Consider the following 17,174-nt stretch of genomic DNA (forward strand, 5'->3'; position numbering starts at 1 on the left):
CTGAAGAATCCCGAAAGGATGAAACACTAGTGTCTGTAGGTATTTAATTATTATAGTAAAAAAATAATTATGACAGCCCCTTTAAGAAATACGTTTCTTATCGTTGAGCACTTTCTGTTGAATAAAAGTCGGTCAATTTAGCTCTTATGCGTAGATCGTCGTATAACGATTTGATCACTGTCTGTCTGACGTAATGAACATTTAAATTAAAATGTTTAAAATTCAACGCTATTTCACACGATTAATGGTAGCCGAATGGATACGGCCTCCGCTAATCGAGCCAGAGATGTCTCGTGTCGCGGGGTTCGAATCGTTCGACTGGTACACTAGTGTTTCATCCTTTCGGGATTCTTCAGTGCAGGGTGTCACGATTACTACCAGTCGAACGATTCGAACCCCGCGACACGAGACATCTCTGGCTCGATTAGCGGAGGCCGTATCCATTCGGCTACCATTAACCGTGTGAAATAGCGTTGAATTTTAAACATTTTAATTTAAATGTTCATTACGTCAGACAGACAGTGATCAAATCGTTATACGATGATCTACGCATAAGAGCTAAATTGACTGACTTTTAATTCAACTGAAAGTGCTCAACGATAAGAAACAAATTTCTTAAAGGGGCTGTCATAATTATTTTTTTACTATAATAATTAAATACCTACAGACACTAGTGTTTCATCCTTTCGGGATTCTTCAGTGCAGGGTGTCACGATTACTACCAGTCGAACGATTCGAACCCCGCGACACGAGACATCTCTGGCTCGATTAGCGGAGGCCGTATCCATTCGGCTACCATTAACCGTGTGAAATAGCGTTGAATTTTAAACATTTTAATTTAAATGTTCATTACGTCAGACGTCATATATATATACTATTTTTCAAGTAAAAACGACTTGATCCATTTACGTAAATTTTTTTTAGTGTATGATATTTTCTTTCCGTCACGGGTTCGTACATCATAGAAAAATTTCTTAATTTTATTTCATTAAGGAGAGTTCCGGACAAACAAGAATATTTTTAATGCCGGCCATTTTGGAAATAGAAAAAAGCGGTTACTTGTTATGTCCTATGCTATATAGTGAAGGAAGAACTGGGTGATCATATTTTCTGATCCGGAAATGAGTGATCATTTTACGTTTTATTTATAAAGTAAAATGAATTATCACTTTAAAACGTGTTTTTTTTTTCTAACATTGACGAATCATCGCATGAAAAAAAGGGTGTCATTTTTTTTTTTAATTAACAGCGTAGGAGCAGATGTTTTTTTGTTTGTTTCTGTTTTAACTTTTACTAAAAACCTATACAACCAATAAAATCTTTTAAAATTCAGTTAATTTCTGAATTTTCTAAAACAACTCGTGAAAAACGAAATATCCCAATTTGCTTTGCGTCCGTTATTCACAAGGATTGAGTTGGACACAAACAGCGCTTCTTCTTCGGAATAAGAAAGAAAATCGCAAGACGCAAAAAAATTAATTCCCACTAAAAAAAAATAAACAAAACAATGTTACTCCCCAAAAGATGTATTTTGGATATGTACAAAAATTAAAATTGTCTTAGTTTAGAAGGATTTGTTCTAAATGATGATTAAAAAAAAAAAGATTAAGTGTGTTATCCGAAGAGATAGATGTCTGCGCATTATTAAGGGTTTGTACATTTTTTTGGCGGGATATTTTTGATATGTTTTGTTTTGTGTCAAAAATGTCAAAGGTCAAAGACCCCCCCCTCCTCGTTAAAAAAAAAAACACAACTAAAACAAAAAATCAAAGGGAGATAACTGCAACGCTGGTCGTAAGTGCGCGTGCGTAACACAAAAAAAAAGAGAAAAAATGCGCCTTCCATATTTTGTACGATAAATTTTATCTTATATTGGTAAGTTCGTTTCTATCGCATATATTCGTTTTTTTATTTTGATTTTTTTAGTTATTTTTAATTTTAATATATATTTAAAATTATAAGACGCAAAAAAGAAGAGAAGAAACGAACTATGTTGATTATATATGCTATCTTTAAAATTTACTTCCAAGAGTTGCGAAATAATCCTGCTTATGCGATCATTTGTTTGTAATTTTTCTCATCGGTGAACGCTGATTTTTGTGTTTGTTTTTAAATTAAAAACGTCTTAAATCGAGTATTTATTTTGCGTGCTAATGCAGAGAGTGATCCGCGCTATTTTTTAAAAATCGTATTTCCACGTTTAATTAAAGTTTTATGATATGTTTTTTTTTTATTCAATTTGTAAGAATAGGTACAAAACACCCTCCCCTCCCAATGTTAAGAATGGCTTCTTAAATAATAACGTTATTACTTCAACACGGATCACTCTCTGCATGAGTACCTTATTTTGTCACAATGAAATCTTAGAATATCTAATGTTTTAAAAAAGTTTTAGATTCAGATTCGGTAATTCTGCACTATAACGAACCGTGTTATTTAAAATTTTTTAGATAGGATTTCCAAATTAAATTATATTTTTGCAGCGTCTTTTGTTTATTAAATTATATGGTGAAGATGCAGAAGAGTTTTAAAAAAGCCCCTCGCCTTCTCCATCGTATTTAAATATTATTTCAGCAGTTTTTATTCTGCGTAAGTATCTCATATTCAATAAAATAATAATAATAATAATAATAATAATAATAATAATAATAATATACATTTACCATAACACTTGATATGCTTTTATATTTTGATGAGACTTTCTGTTTATCCTGGCATTGTTTTCAATTGTTTTTTTTTTTGCCACAGAACTAAGTGCGGTTGAAGATTACGCAACCAATTGATTCACTTTGGATTTTTCGCGCTTGCATCCTTATGGGGGGGGGGGCTATCGATTATCTTCTTCCGTTTATTTATTTATTTATTTTGTACTGCGACTGAAATAAAGGTACATTTTTACGACGTGCCTTAGCGTATTATAAACACCCCCCCATGTTAAGAACGGCTTTCGGAATGAACACCCTCAACCTCGAAAGCCGTTCTTAACACTGGGGAGGTTGGGGATGTTTATTCCGAAAGCCGTTCTTAATATGGGATGGTTGGGGTGTTTGTACTACGCTCTGGGGCAGGTCGTAAAAAATACCGAAATAAATGTTCATTTAAATTCCCTTAATGGTACTTATGCAGAATACGGACTGTGCTGAAATAACGTTGATATTTAGAAACTCATTCTTAACATAAGAGAGAGAGAGAGAGAGAGTGTCGTTTTAACTATTCTGTACTTTCACCTAACAATTGAATAAACAGAAGATATCGCAAAAAAACATCAATTTAACTGTAAAACCCTATCTAAAAAAATAGTACGTTCTGTATAAATACCCATTATATATGCAGTTGGAAAATTAGTCAAAAACGATTTTTTTTTTGTTGTTGTTTACCTACAAATTTGTAATTTATTTGCATTAAAATAAATGTCTCTATGATGTCCGTACAAGTCACAGGACAAAAATGAAAAATTCCATAAATTACGTTATTAGATCAAGTAAATCAAATTTGACTGTTTCAATTAGGGTGAAAAAAAAGCGTTCAACGAATCGATGGACAAGGCAGACAACCCTAATGCATGTGGAAACTGTCAAAATAATCACTAATTATCTCCCCTTATTATGCCAATTATAAAACATGTCATCATCTTTCACTTATCAGTAAAAAACGCCAAATTTATTTTTTGGTAAAAAGAAAAAAAAAAATTGATCAATTTTTATAATTTTTGCAATATAAAAATCTTCATTCCATGCCAAGTCGGTACAATATAAAAGTTTTTGTTTGTCGCTTTTATAGCGACGCTTTAAGTGCCAAAATAATTTATGCCGGTAACAATAATCGCCACTTTATTGTATTCTTTTTTGGTATTTTTTTACATTAGGTCCACCTTCACAATTTTCTTTAAAATGACGACGTTTTTGACTATGCTGAATAAGAAAATCTCATTTAAATTTTGCAGAGACAAGTAGTTTTCGAGATGTAAAGACCTGCATTCAAAAGTCGTCATTTTAAAGAAAATTGTGGTGGTGGTCGACCTAATGTAAAAATTTATATTTTTTTTTTTTCTGACATTAAATAGATTAATTTTTTCATGTTCCTTACAAAAAGTAAATAATATCAAGTCTATAAAAGCATCGTTTTTCATAAATTTAGTTTTGAAATAAAAATATTTTAGGGTACTTGTTAAAATAGTCGGCTAACATCCACATCTGTGGTGACTTCAACGTCTATAACATGGAATGGCTGACCCATTCAAATAAGACAGACGACGAGGGGAGGTTTTGTCATGATTTTGCCATTGCTTATGACCTCACTCAGATTGTTCGTGAACCCACCCGTGTGCCCGATACTACTGGTCAATATGCAAGCCTCCTAGACCTTTTTCTCTCAACTTCCCCTGAGCTATGTTCATGTTCCGTTCATTCTCCTCTAGGATCCTCCGACCACTCCGTCGTATCAGTTAAGATAAAAATGAAATATAATAAGTCCCCAGACGTACCCCTCCACCGTACTGTATACCGATACTCTATGGCTGACTGGGACAGCTTCCGTACATTCATATCTGATTTACCTCTGCACTCCATGTTTAAAAAGGATGTGTCCTCTATAGTATCAGATCTGACCGAATGGTTAATTGTAGGCATAGACCAATTCATACCATCTAAAAAATTCCAACCAAAACCTAACAGTCAGCCATGGTTCTCCCCAGAATGTGCTGCTGCTATCGCGCACAGAAATCACTTTTTCCATAGCTACCAATGTAATAGATGCACTGAGACTAAAGCTGCTTTCAGGAACACCAGCAACCACTGTAAAAGAGTAATAAAAAATGCAAGAGAGCTATATGCTCAGTCTGTTAAATCCAAAGTAGCTGATCAGCGGCTTGGTCCCCACCAGTTCTGGCAAATAACAAATAGGATCCTGAACGGAAGTGTGCGTTCTATCCCAACCACTATCAATGGACCAGAGGTCATCTCGTCAGCATCAGACAAGGCCAAACTATTTGCCAAGAACTTTGCAAAATTCTACCCTATGTGACGAAGGCCATCAACTCCCCATATTTCCTCCTATAACACAGAAAACGCTAGGTAACATACAAATATCTGTGCATGAGGTTGCCAAGCTAATCAAAAACCTTGATTCCAGTAAAGCAACTGGCCCTGACGGCATCCCAATTATAGTGTTAAAAAAGCTTCAACCAGAACTTGCTCCCATACTTACGAAACTGTTTAAGCGTTGCCTTAAGGAGAAGTGCTTTCCGATTCCCTGGAAAACCTCATCAGTATGCCCTGTATTTAAGAATTCAGGTGATAAGTCATCTCCCTCTCAGTACAGACCAATAAGCCTCCTGTGTGTTATGAGTAAGTTGCTGGAATCCATATTAAATAGAGAAATAGTAAACCACCTCAGCAGAAACAATCTTCTTAGTGACACACAACATGGTTTCCGTTTTGCAAGATCTACCGCAGATGTGCTAACGGTTATATCTCACAGGATTAGTGAATCTCTTGACAAAGGCTTCCTTTCTAGGGCAATTGCTCTTGACATATCAAAGGCCTTCGACAAGGTATGACATAAGGGCCTACTTCACAAGATTTCCAGCTACGGTATAACTGAAAATGTTTTCTCAATCATTAAATCATTTCTCCGATAGGCTCATAAGAGTAGTGGTCGATGGACAAAAATCAGAGGCCTGCAGTATTAATGCTGGAGTTCCTCAAGGGTCAATCCTGGGCCCAACTCTCTTCCTGATCTACATCAATGACCTCCCTAAACACATACTTAAATCATTCGTTGACATCTATGCTGATGACACGACCAACTACGTTAACACATCAAAGGCTGTAAATGACAAAGTTCTCTCTGATTCTCTCTCCTCTGATCTCGAGCGCGTGGTTCAGTGGGGGAAGTCGTGACTGGTTACCTTTAATGCATCTAAAACCAAACTCCTATCTTTACATCATCAATGCTCTGATCCCCATCTGGCATCAATTGAAATGGATGGCTCTCGTCTGAGAGAAGCCCCGTGTTTTGACAAGCTTCTGGGTTTGTCCTTTACTCCTGATCTGAAATGGAACGCGTACATCAAGTCTGTTGCCAACGTCGCTGGAAAGATGGTGGGATCCTTCTACCGCTCCAGAAGATATCTCACTACTGATGCAATTCTCTATCTATATAAAAGCCAAGTACGGCCAAGGATGGAATACTGCTGCCACATCTGGGCTGGAGCTGCTAAAAACAGCCTGTCCTGCCTTGACAAAGTACAAAATAGACTTCGTGGCTTAGTTGGGGATGCCCTTTTCTCTACCCTGCAACCTTTCTCCTACAGAAGAGACGTTGCAAGCCTATCCTTGTTTTCCATGGCGGGTGCTCGTCTGAACTCCAATCTCTGGTCCCCCCTCACCAATCTTTCATGAAAAACACCCGTCTGTGAAAAATTTCCCCCACTCTTTATCTGTGCCTAAATCAAAACATGGATTCCATGAACAAAGCTTCTTTCTTAGAACTGCACGCCTGTGGAACTCTGTTCTGTCTGCCTGCTTCTCACCTGACTACAACTTGGATGTCTTCAAGTCCAACATTAACAAATTCCTAATGAACAGCCACCTTAAGTAAACACTTCATCAAATCTCCACACTAACGTACTGTACTTGCAATAACCCTTATCCTTGAGTGGCTTCCGGGCCTTGATAAGTGGTGAAGAAAAAAAAGGTTCGATTTTTTTTTTCTTTTTGATATGTGGTTTTAATCAAAAACAACAGTATTTACTTAATTGTCATGTCGAAAATAGTAATGTATCCAAAAATTACTAAAATTCATCAAATAGAAAATTGTTTATAGTTAAAAGTAATTTTTACGAAAAATTAAGGGAAATTGCATTTTCTTGAGATGTTTTAGATTGCGAATACATAGGCCATACTTATATCCCTTTTCACCATATTTTAATGGCTGTCATATTGTTTTTGAACTTAGCAATAGTCTTTTTTTGTTTTTTTACTAAAAACTCAATAGCAGTTGTACTCGAATTTTCATAATTTTTAGATATATTACTATTTTCGACAGTAAGTACTGCTTAAAACGGCATATTTAACAAATTGATCTGTCGAATCTATCTTAACAAGCATCTTTCTTTTAGCTGTGTGATTTTCAAAATGATACACCGTTTATGATCCATTTTAATATTCAGAGTTGAAAAAAAGAAAATTTACTTCATGACCTCTTGAAATTGGAGCTGGCTTCTTCCATGGCTTGCTTTACATCCCAAATCATGGCTGCTTATGCATTTTGGTCGTAAGCAAAATTGCATAAGATGGCTAACCAATTATGATTCCATGGCCAAAGGCTGGCCACTAGTAAACCTGACAGCTCACCCAAACCCTCCTTGATGGTTGTCATCCAGCTTCACAATTGCTCATGATATGTTTATGCCACCCAGACAGAGAGGAAGGGAAGATTATGTCACAAATTAATTCTCCCTCTGGGCAATCAACTGCTTCCCCAAACGATCAAAGAAGTCTCTGCAACAAAATAAACTTTAAATTGAGATGTTGACTGTGAACAGTAGTTGGAACACAGTCCGCAAAATGCGGTGGAAGCATTTATTGTTAAAGATTTCAATTTCCATTGATCGATCACCCTTATTGGCCATGTCTCACAACCATAGAAAAATAAATGAATCAATAAATGAATTAATGAATAAATAAATGAAAAAGTAAATAAATGAATCCATAAATTTAATGAATCAATAAATGAATGAATAAATAAATGAATCAATAAATAAATGAATGAATGAATAAATAAATGAATGAATGAATAAATAAATAAATAAATAAATAAATATATGAACTGCTCATTTCAAAAGGATTCCAATAATAAAAATGCTAAAACGAAACTAATATTAAAATTCTTAAATTTCATATTATTTTGTTCTTTCAAAAAAATGTTATTTAAATGCAAAAAACAACCCAGGTAATCTAGTTAGCCATAAATATTCTGCGCAATGTAAGTAGTTATGTATACAAGTCATGTAGATGAAGAATTCATTGTTTTTTTTTGTTTGTTTGTTTTTTGTTTTTTATGAATCATTTTTTCAGTTTTTAATTTCATTAAAATTATGCTGTTTGATTCTAAGAAATAACTTGTTTTCAATTTAAGTATTTTTCTGTTTATTTCAGTCAGTCATGTCTGATTTAATTGAAACTGCCGATCAAACAGTTGATATTAAAAAGGTAAGTGCCCATCAATCTGTTGGTATGGTCACGTGATGAAGTGTGACTACATTTCACTCATATTCAATTTGATACGGATTCATTTCTGACTATGGTAATTTCCATCTTTTACAGAAATCCAAAATCTATATGAAAAATTTTCTTCGATTTATTTCTGAGATTAATTCATATGTACTCAATTTTTTCTTTTCTAGGAAGGGAGTAGTAAATACCGGCCATGAATGCTCTTAGGTATTCAATGGCTACACCCCAGATTAAGCTCTCCTTTGGTGGGGAGGCAGGTTAATACCTACACTCGATAAAACTATATTTAAATACCAGTATAATACTTAGTCTTGTTCATGAATAGACACCCACTGTATGATACCATGCACCAGTTTAAAAAAAAATTGAAATTTGTACATCTTAATTTATAATTCATGGCTTATGGTAAAGAGATACATGAGATTTGATTGCATAATCAGAAATCACAAGCACACAATTTTACATAAGAGTACCAAGTTTCATGAGAATAGCTTGAAAAATAAATAAATGGTGGCGAAATTACCAAATTTCTTGAAATGTTGAGGTCCATAATTTAGCCTATTTTTTCTAAAGAAAAATGTCCACAGAAAAGCATAAATTTTGGCACTTAAAATTCTCATAACTTTTGAACTACTGATGGTATTTGCATAATTTAAACGGTTTTATGCATCTTTTACATAGCTCTTTTCATGCAAGTTGATAAAATAACAATTATCTAAAAAGAAAAAAAATCAACTTGTAATGCTAATTAGCTGAACACATGAAAGTTACTTAGTTTATTAAAAAAATTCAACCAGGGTTATGCAATGGCAATATTGACCAAAGTTCATCGGCATGCTACCTGCTAGGGAGAGAACTGATGCTGGTTTGATTGCAAAAGTTAGAAGTGGATAGAGATAGTTCAATGATTTTTCTGCCATTATTAACTTTACTGCTGTTAACCCAAGGTAAAGGCCTATCAGTCTTTTAGAAATTTGCTTCCAAAGTAACCTATCTTTGGACGTATTTTTATTTCTGCCTCTTTCAAATCCATCATCATATCCTTTTGTTTTCCTTAGCTTTCTCATATCAATTGACCCTGCTATTTCAATTGTTCTACATCTATTAATCGAGCAACTGTCATCCATTTTTGGTCCCCCGATGTCTCCCCACGGGACAGAGTTAGACACCAGGGTCGTTTTTTAATGTGGAGAAAAGGAACAAAAATAAAAATTGTCTCAGTCATAAAGGATTTCTCCTCCACTGACAGAGAACAAGAAATTGAAGTGCAGCATCTGAAGAACAGATACTACACTTTGATCTTGACCCAAAGGCCAGGGTGGACCTGTTAATTCACCCTTTTCCGTTCGTCTGTCCACACTTTTCTCAATAACTACACGTTGAAATTTTTGGAAATTTTGCACAAACATTAAACATGATATGAGTAAAAAAGTAACAACGGATTTTCTGGGAAAACTCTGGTTACTCCCTAGGGGTACCTTTCTGGTTAAAATGGTTAAAATTGACATTTTGTGCTTATTAAAAAAACATTGATGCCTTGGATTTTATAAAACTTTCTGAAAAGTTGTAATTAACTGATTTCTATATAATTTTGTTTGTCTATACTTCACGATAACTCTTGGGTGTGCTGCAGAGGCTCTTTTAGGGCTAATAAAAACACTCCATTTTTGGGACTATTTTACCATATTTGTCCAAAATTTTCTGTATGTCTATGTAGCAGTTTTGCATGGTACTAAACTCAAATTGAAATATGTTAAGGCCTTGGGGACTTTTAGAACTAAATGTGGGGGCAGAGGACAAATGATGGACTTAGTCATTTCTTTTTTTGCATGGTGCAGAACTTGAATTTACATATATTTTTTTCCAAACAATTCCAGCTGCAAGGGTTTTCATTATAAGTTGATAAAAATACTGATATGTTCAATTTCAATGTCAGAAATAAAGTATCGAATGTTTTAAACGTATACAAACTTCAAAATCACAAAAACGATTAAAGATACAGATGTGAAACTTTGCATGCACAATCAATACATATTGTAGAATATCATGTCTAAATTTCAGCTCTGTACACCTTGTAGTTCTAAAATGATAAACTTAAAAATCACAATAATTCACTGTTTATCATGGCGAAGTATAGTATATAAGCAAACGTACCTGTTCAACACCAATTTACATTCAATACAACAGGAAGCTGCATGTTAACAATAGAGTTCTCTATACAATTGATATTTCCTTGCGATTCTGTTGAACTCTTCACTGGGAACTGACCACATTCGTCCATTTGCAGTGTACCTAGACTAGATTTTACAATGGCTGTGCTGACATCCTCACTGACTGGTTGACACCAGTAATCTGCTTTCATGAAGTCTTCATAATTGTTATTACGATGCCGAGATTTACAGGGATTTTAAATTTTCTTTAACTGTTTCCAAAAAAACTGCCTATCAATAAAACGTCCAGATAGATACTCGGCAGCCTGACATATCCAAGATGATGGAAGTACTTCTTTCTTTCGGAAGGAAACTAAGTCCAGAATGATGCCGTTTGTAAATGCAATTATTTCTGATCGCCTGGCAAACTTAAACTAAGCAGTTCATCTCTTGTAACACCAGCACATGACAAATAATTTCCAACGAATGTCAATTTTTCCATTAAAAATGTTTGGAATCTGTCATTTATGTGCAAATTGGCATTGGCATGAGTTTTCTCAACTAAGTATCTTATTCTCATCTGATAATGATGAAATTGGATGCAAATTTGACAATGTCATCACAGTTTTTTTTTTTTTCATCTTTCAGGTAAAAAAGTTGTAAAAGGAGTTTATTGTTTATGCTAACTTTGGGAATGGATGGGCTTCTACCTCTTTCAGTGAAATTGAAAATATCCTTTAATTTCTTGAAAGTACAGTCGTCTGCAATAAAAATATTCCCAATTAAAATTTCAAACATGCAGCAAACTATTATTAATAATCCCATTCTTAACATGTGGAGTAGAGTTTGTTTTTTTTTTAAACTAGTCTGTACTTTCATCTAACAAAACAATGCGAAAATAAATGTTAAAACAATAAAATAAAACAATAGTACTTATGAAACTAACTATTATTTAGAAACCCATTCTTAACATGTGGAGAAATGTGTTTTTTAACTAGTCTGTACATTCACCTAACAATTTAATAAATAATACAAGAATAAAATAAATTAAAATAATGAAAACAATGGTACTTATGAAGTGAACTATTATTTAGGAAACATGTGAGGGGGAGCGTGTTTTTTAACTAGTCTGTACTTTCACCTAACAGTTTAATAAATGATACAAGAATAAAATGTATTAAAACAATAGTATTTATGGAGCAAACTATTATTTAGAAAACCACTCTTAACGCGTGGAGGAAAGGGTGTGTATGTGTGTGTTTTTTTTTTGTTTTTTTTTAATTAATATGTATTTTCAGCTAACAATTTAATAAATTATACAAAAATAAAAAATAAATGTTAAAACAAAAGAAAACAATAGTACTTATGAAATGAACTAACACCATACTTTCATCTATAGATGACAATAGTTTTTTACGCTTGTTCAAACTTTAATTTTATGCAGTCGCATGCCTTGAATTAAATATCTATCATGCACCAAATCATTTTCAAATAAATACAAAATGCTAGAAACGTGCCGTTCAATTTGCTTCTTGTCTAGCATTTATTACGCTCTTTTGCAAAGTTTGTTTACTTTCAGGAAACTGGTTTAAAACACCGAATAAATGAATATTTAGATACTCGAACGTTTTAAAATTAAATCACTAGTTTTATAAATGGTTTATTATAAATACTCTCTATTCATTTCCCCTCCAAAATGATACAATATTAATTCAATTTTTGAAAAAATCCAAAATATCGCTCATTTGTTTACGTTAAAAAGCTGAACACGTGCTAACTATATGTTACAAAATACTTCTGAATATTTAAAATATTTCCCCTCCAAAATGATACAATATTAATTCAATTTTTGAAAAAATCCAAAATATCGCTCATTTGTTTACGTTAAAAAGCTGAACACGTGCTAACTACATGTTACAAAATACTTCTGAATATTTAAAATATTCAGACATAATTTTTACAAATTAATGTACAGAAATGGTTTCTTATCGCTTATATTGAAATTGAAGCAGTATAGTTACCTATTTGGTGAAATACTGAAGTCAAACAGCTTTCATCCATTGACTCGCACATTTTCGCCGTGTTCATGGTTCATGCAATTTTGTCCAAAAGACTCCCGAGGTGGGTCAGTTTTCTTTCGCTTTGCGCATTTTTGTGAATAAAGCTAGGTACAATTTCTTAGTACCATTTTATAGAAAATAGAATAAACTTTAATTTAATATCACATTTGCCATGGTTATTATGAATAGTTAATTCACTAGAAGCAAATTAACTGAGAAAAAATTTTTAAAAAGAAACCCACATATTTTTTTTTTCTTTTTTAAATATTTGTTGTAATTTTTATATGTAAATAAAGATCGTTCTTTGCTTAATTTGATGAGGAAGATTCGCTCTTTCATGTAATATATATTTTATCCAAAAACAAATTCAAACAAATGAAATACAGGCTGGTGAACATAATCTAAATTTGATCATTTTTTACGAATTCCACTCATTTTTCAGGCTGCTGCTGGTACCTATTATCATTAATGTTTTTATTAGTTTTTGTTTAAATTTTGATTGTCTTTGAAAGATAACAGCATAAAGTAAAGTCTTAAGATAGTGAATAAAAACAAATGCACTGTCTGTTTTAGTAAAAATTGTATAATTTACAAAAGTGAGTTATGTAAAAAAAAGGAAACGTCTCAATTAATATATAAATATGACTACCAAATTTCGATAAAGTATGGGAGACTGAATCCCATGATGTCAAAATTAAAAAAAAAAAAAATAACTTTTTTTGCGATAAGTCAGATCAAGGTCAACTTTTTTTTATTTGATCTTGAAAAAAAATATCCATAGATAAAATTGTAAATCTATCCAAGTACTTTAGAATGATATATGAATGAATTTTGTAGGTCCATAAACAACTGAGATATCGTCTTTTAAAGTTGGTCACTATTTACATTTTCGTAAAAGAGTCAGAGGTCATATCTCAGGAACCCTGTGACCTTGAGATGTGTAACAAGTGTCATTCAATTCATTCCATGGAGATCTATAAGTGTAGCAAATTTGAAAAACATCCCTGTAGGACATGATATTTGCCCCCCCCCCCCCCCCCCCAAAAAAAAAATTGTTGATTTCACATGTAACGAGCCCGGTAGATATATCTAATTGATACTATAAGGTATCTGTCTTTAATTTTTATTTTTAGTAAAAACAATAAACATCATGCACATTGAATTGATATGTCTTAAGAATGATTTTTTTTGTTTGTTTTTCTGTTATTAAATTGTTGTCTCTTTAATTGATTTGTTTGTTTTATTTTTCTTTAGGAAGCTGACAAAACGATTACCATAGCAAACAAGGTGATAGAAGTTCTGCCAAAGATTTTAAACGGGGATTTGAAACTGCTACAATGCCCTGAATTCTGCCATCTCACCCTCACATATGCCTTATATGGGAAACTAGTTGAAAAACTAAAAAAACAGAAACAGAAACAATCTCAACTCCTACCAGGCATCATCAAATTCCTCTTTCCAGATCTAGCACAATTTTTGCCTATCCCCATTACTAACTTCAGCGCTCAAGTTCGACGTTTTATTCAGAAGGCCAAACGGACAGGTGACTTGTGCCGTATTTATGAACCCATATCAAAATTCTATGCCAGCAAGCGCAGTTCAGAATGGACAGATTTTACCAAGTATGGCATCACTCAGCAGATGTTGTTGACCGGCCCTCTTTTGCCGTTATCAGGTTGTCAGATGAAACTGAAAAACAGACACGTTCTGCTGTTGTTAAACCTCCGCAACAGATACCGTCTGTGTTGGGTGAAAGTCGTCCCCCAATGGCTCCGTTTCTTCGGAATTCTGCAAGAAGATGATTGTGTCAGTTTGCAGGATATCAAAAGTCACTGGGTGGGACTTGGTGACCAGGCCAACAATCTTTGTGGGAGTCAACTGCACGAGTTTTTGGACGCATTGTACAGTTTACCAAAGACATTTATTAAAAAGAACATCGAACCCGTGACAAATTTGAGTAACACTAATTCATTAGATATCAACAAAAGCACTTGCGTTTCTTCTCGGGCAGATGAAAAATCTCCGCAAGAGGAAATGAATATGTTACGGTCTCATTTGCAGCATAAGAACAAGGAGATTTCTACGTATAAGAAACGACTGAAGCAAAAACAAGACCGTCTGGAAGATTTATCAACGACGCTCTGTAAAATGCGGCTGGAAAAAAATTACTGGTACACAAAGTATCGCGCAACTTCGGGTATAAATCTTTTTGATGAGGTCACAGAATTCAGTGCGGATCTCGGATATGCTCAGAAAATACGCAAAGGGGCTAGTTATATAAAGAGGATTGTTCAGTTGAAATGCTCTGACAGCAAATCTCCATTTGTTGAGAACGTACTTGATGAGCGTTTAATTGAAGAGCTGCTTGAAAAGATACTAATACAGGACGTAAATTTTGACAAGGCTTCAAATATTCTGTTAGAAATCCTACAGGAATTGGCTCAGCACAACCAGGAAAAGACTGCAAAGAAATCCAAATCCAAAGAATCTAAGAATACTTCTTCTATTCTTGAGTCTCTTCTAACAAACAATCCTATTGTGCCTTATGGAAATCGGATAGCAACAACCAAAGCCAAAGAAGTCGTAGAGATATATGATAGTGATTCGTCTTCTGTTGAGAGCAAGATTGAAACAGGTCATTCTCGTGACGATGCGGGTAGCACAGGTGTGTCTCAAGATGCAGTTCGGAAGAAATCTACCGATTCAAGTGACCAAACAAATCTTGATAGTCACGCGGAGATCAATAATGTAAATCGTCAACTGATTCCCCTGTTTCTATCCTCTGAGAATACTATTTCCAGCCTCTGCCAGGATGAACGAATGCTGCACAATTCATACATCTTTAGCGAAATTATCACTCACAAAAGAGCATACGATGCCAACAATGATGGCTCTATAGATTCTGGCCACGCGTCACACAAAGATATCAACTCCTCTCAACCCAATAAAAAAGCTCTTCGATTAGAAAGACAAACCGTTTCACCTACTATCAATCTCAAACCTGACTCTTCATTTAATCCTTATTCCTTATCTCCAGATTTAAGAAATGAGACTTGCTTTTCTCCTACCTTTAAAACAAAAGAATTTATGATTGAAGAACTTGACAAAAATCTCACTCACACTGTCTCATCCCCATCGAATGCGAAACATAAACCAGCATTCCAATTGCGCGATGATCTTTGGTCATTAGATGATAAATATGTTAATTCTTTTCAATCCCATTCTGATTTGGAACCTCATTATGAAGACCCTGTGTCTACCAATGATATAATTCTTTTAAACAGAACTACTGTTAGTCCAGGTGGCTCCCCACCATGTTTGATTTTTGAAAATCCTAACTATCAACTTTAAATATCAGATTAGAAATTTGGCACTTGTACAGTTTAGTCAAGACATTAAAAAATGAAAATATCGAAAAAAAAAAAAAGGTTATATTGTACGTATCCGTTATGGAACGAAGTTCTCTGAAAAAAAATTTCACTAAATTTTATCAAGTAGTTTTTTAAAAAAAAATTAAAAAAATTTTTTTTTTTGTTTTTTTTTTTTGTTTTTTTTTTTTTTTTACAGCGAAAAAACAATATGTTATGATACCGAGCAAAAGGTTCGATTTTTAGGAAGAAAAGTTAGTATTAAAGATGGGGAGGGAGTATCGGCGTTTCACTTAGAGTTATCTCCCGGTGGCGTGTTAAAAATTTCCATAATGGCTAACTTCAACGTGCTCCCATAAAAACGTGTTTTTCCACTGTAAAAAAAAAAACTACTTGATCAAATTAAATGAAATTTTTTTTCGGAGATCTTCAGTCCAAAACAGATACGTAAAATATAACCTTTTTTCGATATTTTCATTTTTGAATGTCTTGATTAAACTGTACAAGTACCTAAAATTTAGCTTAAATAATAATAGATTGAATGGAATAGTCTTCTTTGGTGCAAGTGCAAAGTTCAACCTAATTAAAAAAACATAAATACAAAAAAGAATTTTGTGTTGTACGTACCCGTCATGGAATGAAAATATCATATTCTAAAAATCACATAAGTTGATCAAATAATTTTCTTTTTATATAGAAAATCATTTTTTTACAGGCGATTAATAGTATACTATAGACATGCAAGTTTGATTTTTGAAATCTCAGTAGTTCGAATTGAGTTGTCTCCCTTTATTAAACATGGCGGATCAAAACACAATGTGTCGTTCATCATAAAATTTGATTTTCTTAGTTAAAAAACCTACTTGATCAAGTTGTGTGATTTAAAAAAAAAATTGATGTTTTCATGCCATGATGGGTGTGTACATCATAAAGATTTTTCTGTATTTTTGTTGATTAAGTTAAATTCTGGGCAAGAAGCTCTTTCTTAATTTATTTTTTAAAATAACATGAAATAAAACCTGTAAAGCAAACTGAAAATTAATCTTGATCTCCCAATTTAAGGGTTGTTTTTCCCTTTTGTTTTCTGTCTTTCTTTTAAAAATCCATAATATTATGGTAATCCATAGGCAGCCATTTCATTGTATCACAATTCATCACCATGACTAGACTTAGTGGATACTTCAACCCTGAGAACTGAACCTCAGACGTAGATCACTACCTATTGTGAAAGTCCAACACTATCTTCTGAGCAACTCTGCAATTATTGGTGGAAGAATTAATCAATTTTAAATGAACTTTATTTCATTTTCTATATTATATTTCTCTTAGTTTGTTGGTTCCATTTTTTTCTGGAAAACT

The 17,174-nt window shown here is 33.5% G+C and overlaps 1 protein-coding gene across 1 annotated transcript; it reads left to right on the forward strand.

Annotated features, from left to right (window-relative positions):
• Nucleotides 1-1,774: 1,774 nt before the first annotated feature.
• LOC145284827 (uncharacterized) lies at nucleotides 1,775-15,874 on the forward strand. Its single transcript, XM_080133797.1, has 3 exons — nucleotides 1,775-1,875; nucleotides 8,160-8,213; nucleotides 13,702-15,874. The coding sequence occupies exons 2-3, from the start codon at nucleotides 8,166-8,168 to the stop codon at nucleotides 15,796-15,798; spliced, it is 2,145 nt and encodes a 714-aa protein (XP_079989923.1). The 5' UTR covers nucleotides 1,775-1,875; nucleotides 8,160-8,165; the 3' UTR covers nucleotides 15,799-15,874.
• Nucleotides 15,875-17,174: the final 1,300 nt, after the last annotated feature.

The sequence above is a fragment of the Euprymna scolopes genome, chromosome 9, assembly GCF_053919585.1.
Source record: "Euprymna scolopes isolate OS-2025 chromosome 9, ASM5391958v1, whole genome shotgun sequence".
NCBI classification, from domain to species: domain Eukaryota; kingdom Metazoa; phylum Mollusca; class Cephalopoda; order Sepiida; family Sepiolidae; genus Euprymna; species Euprymna scolopes.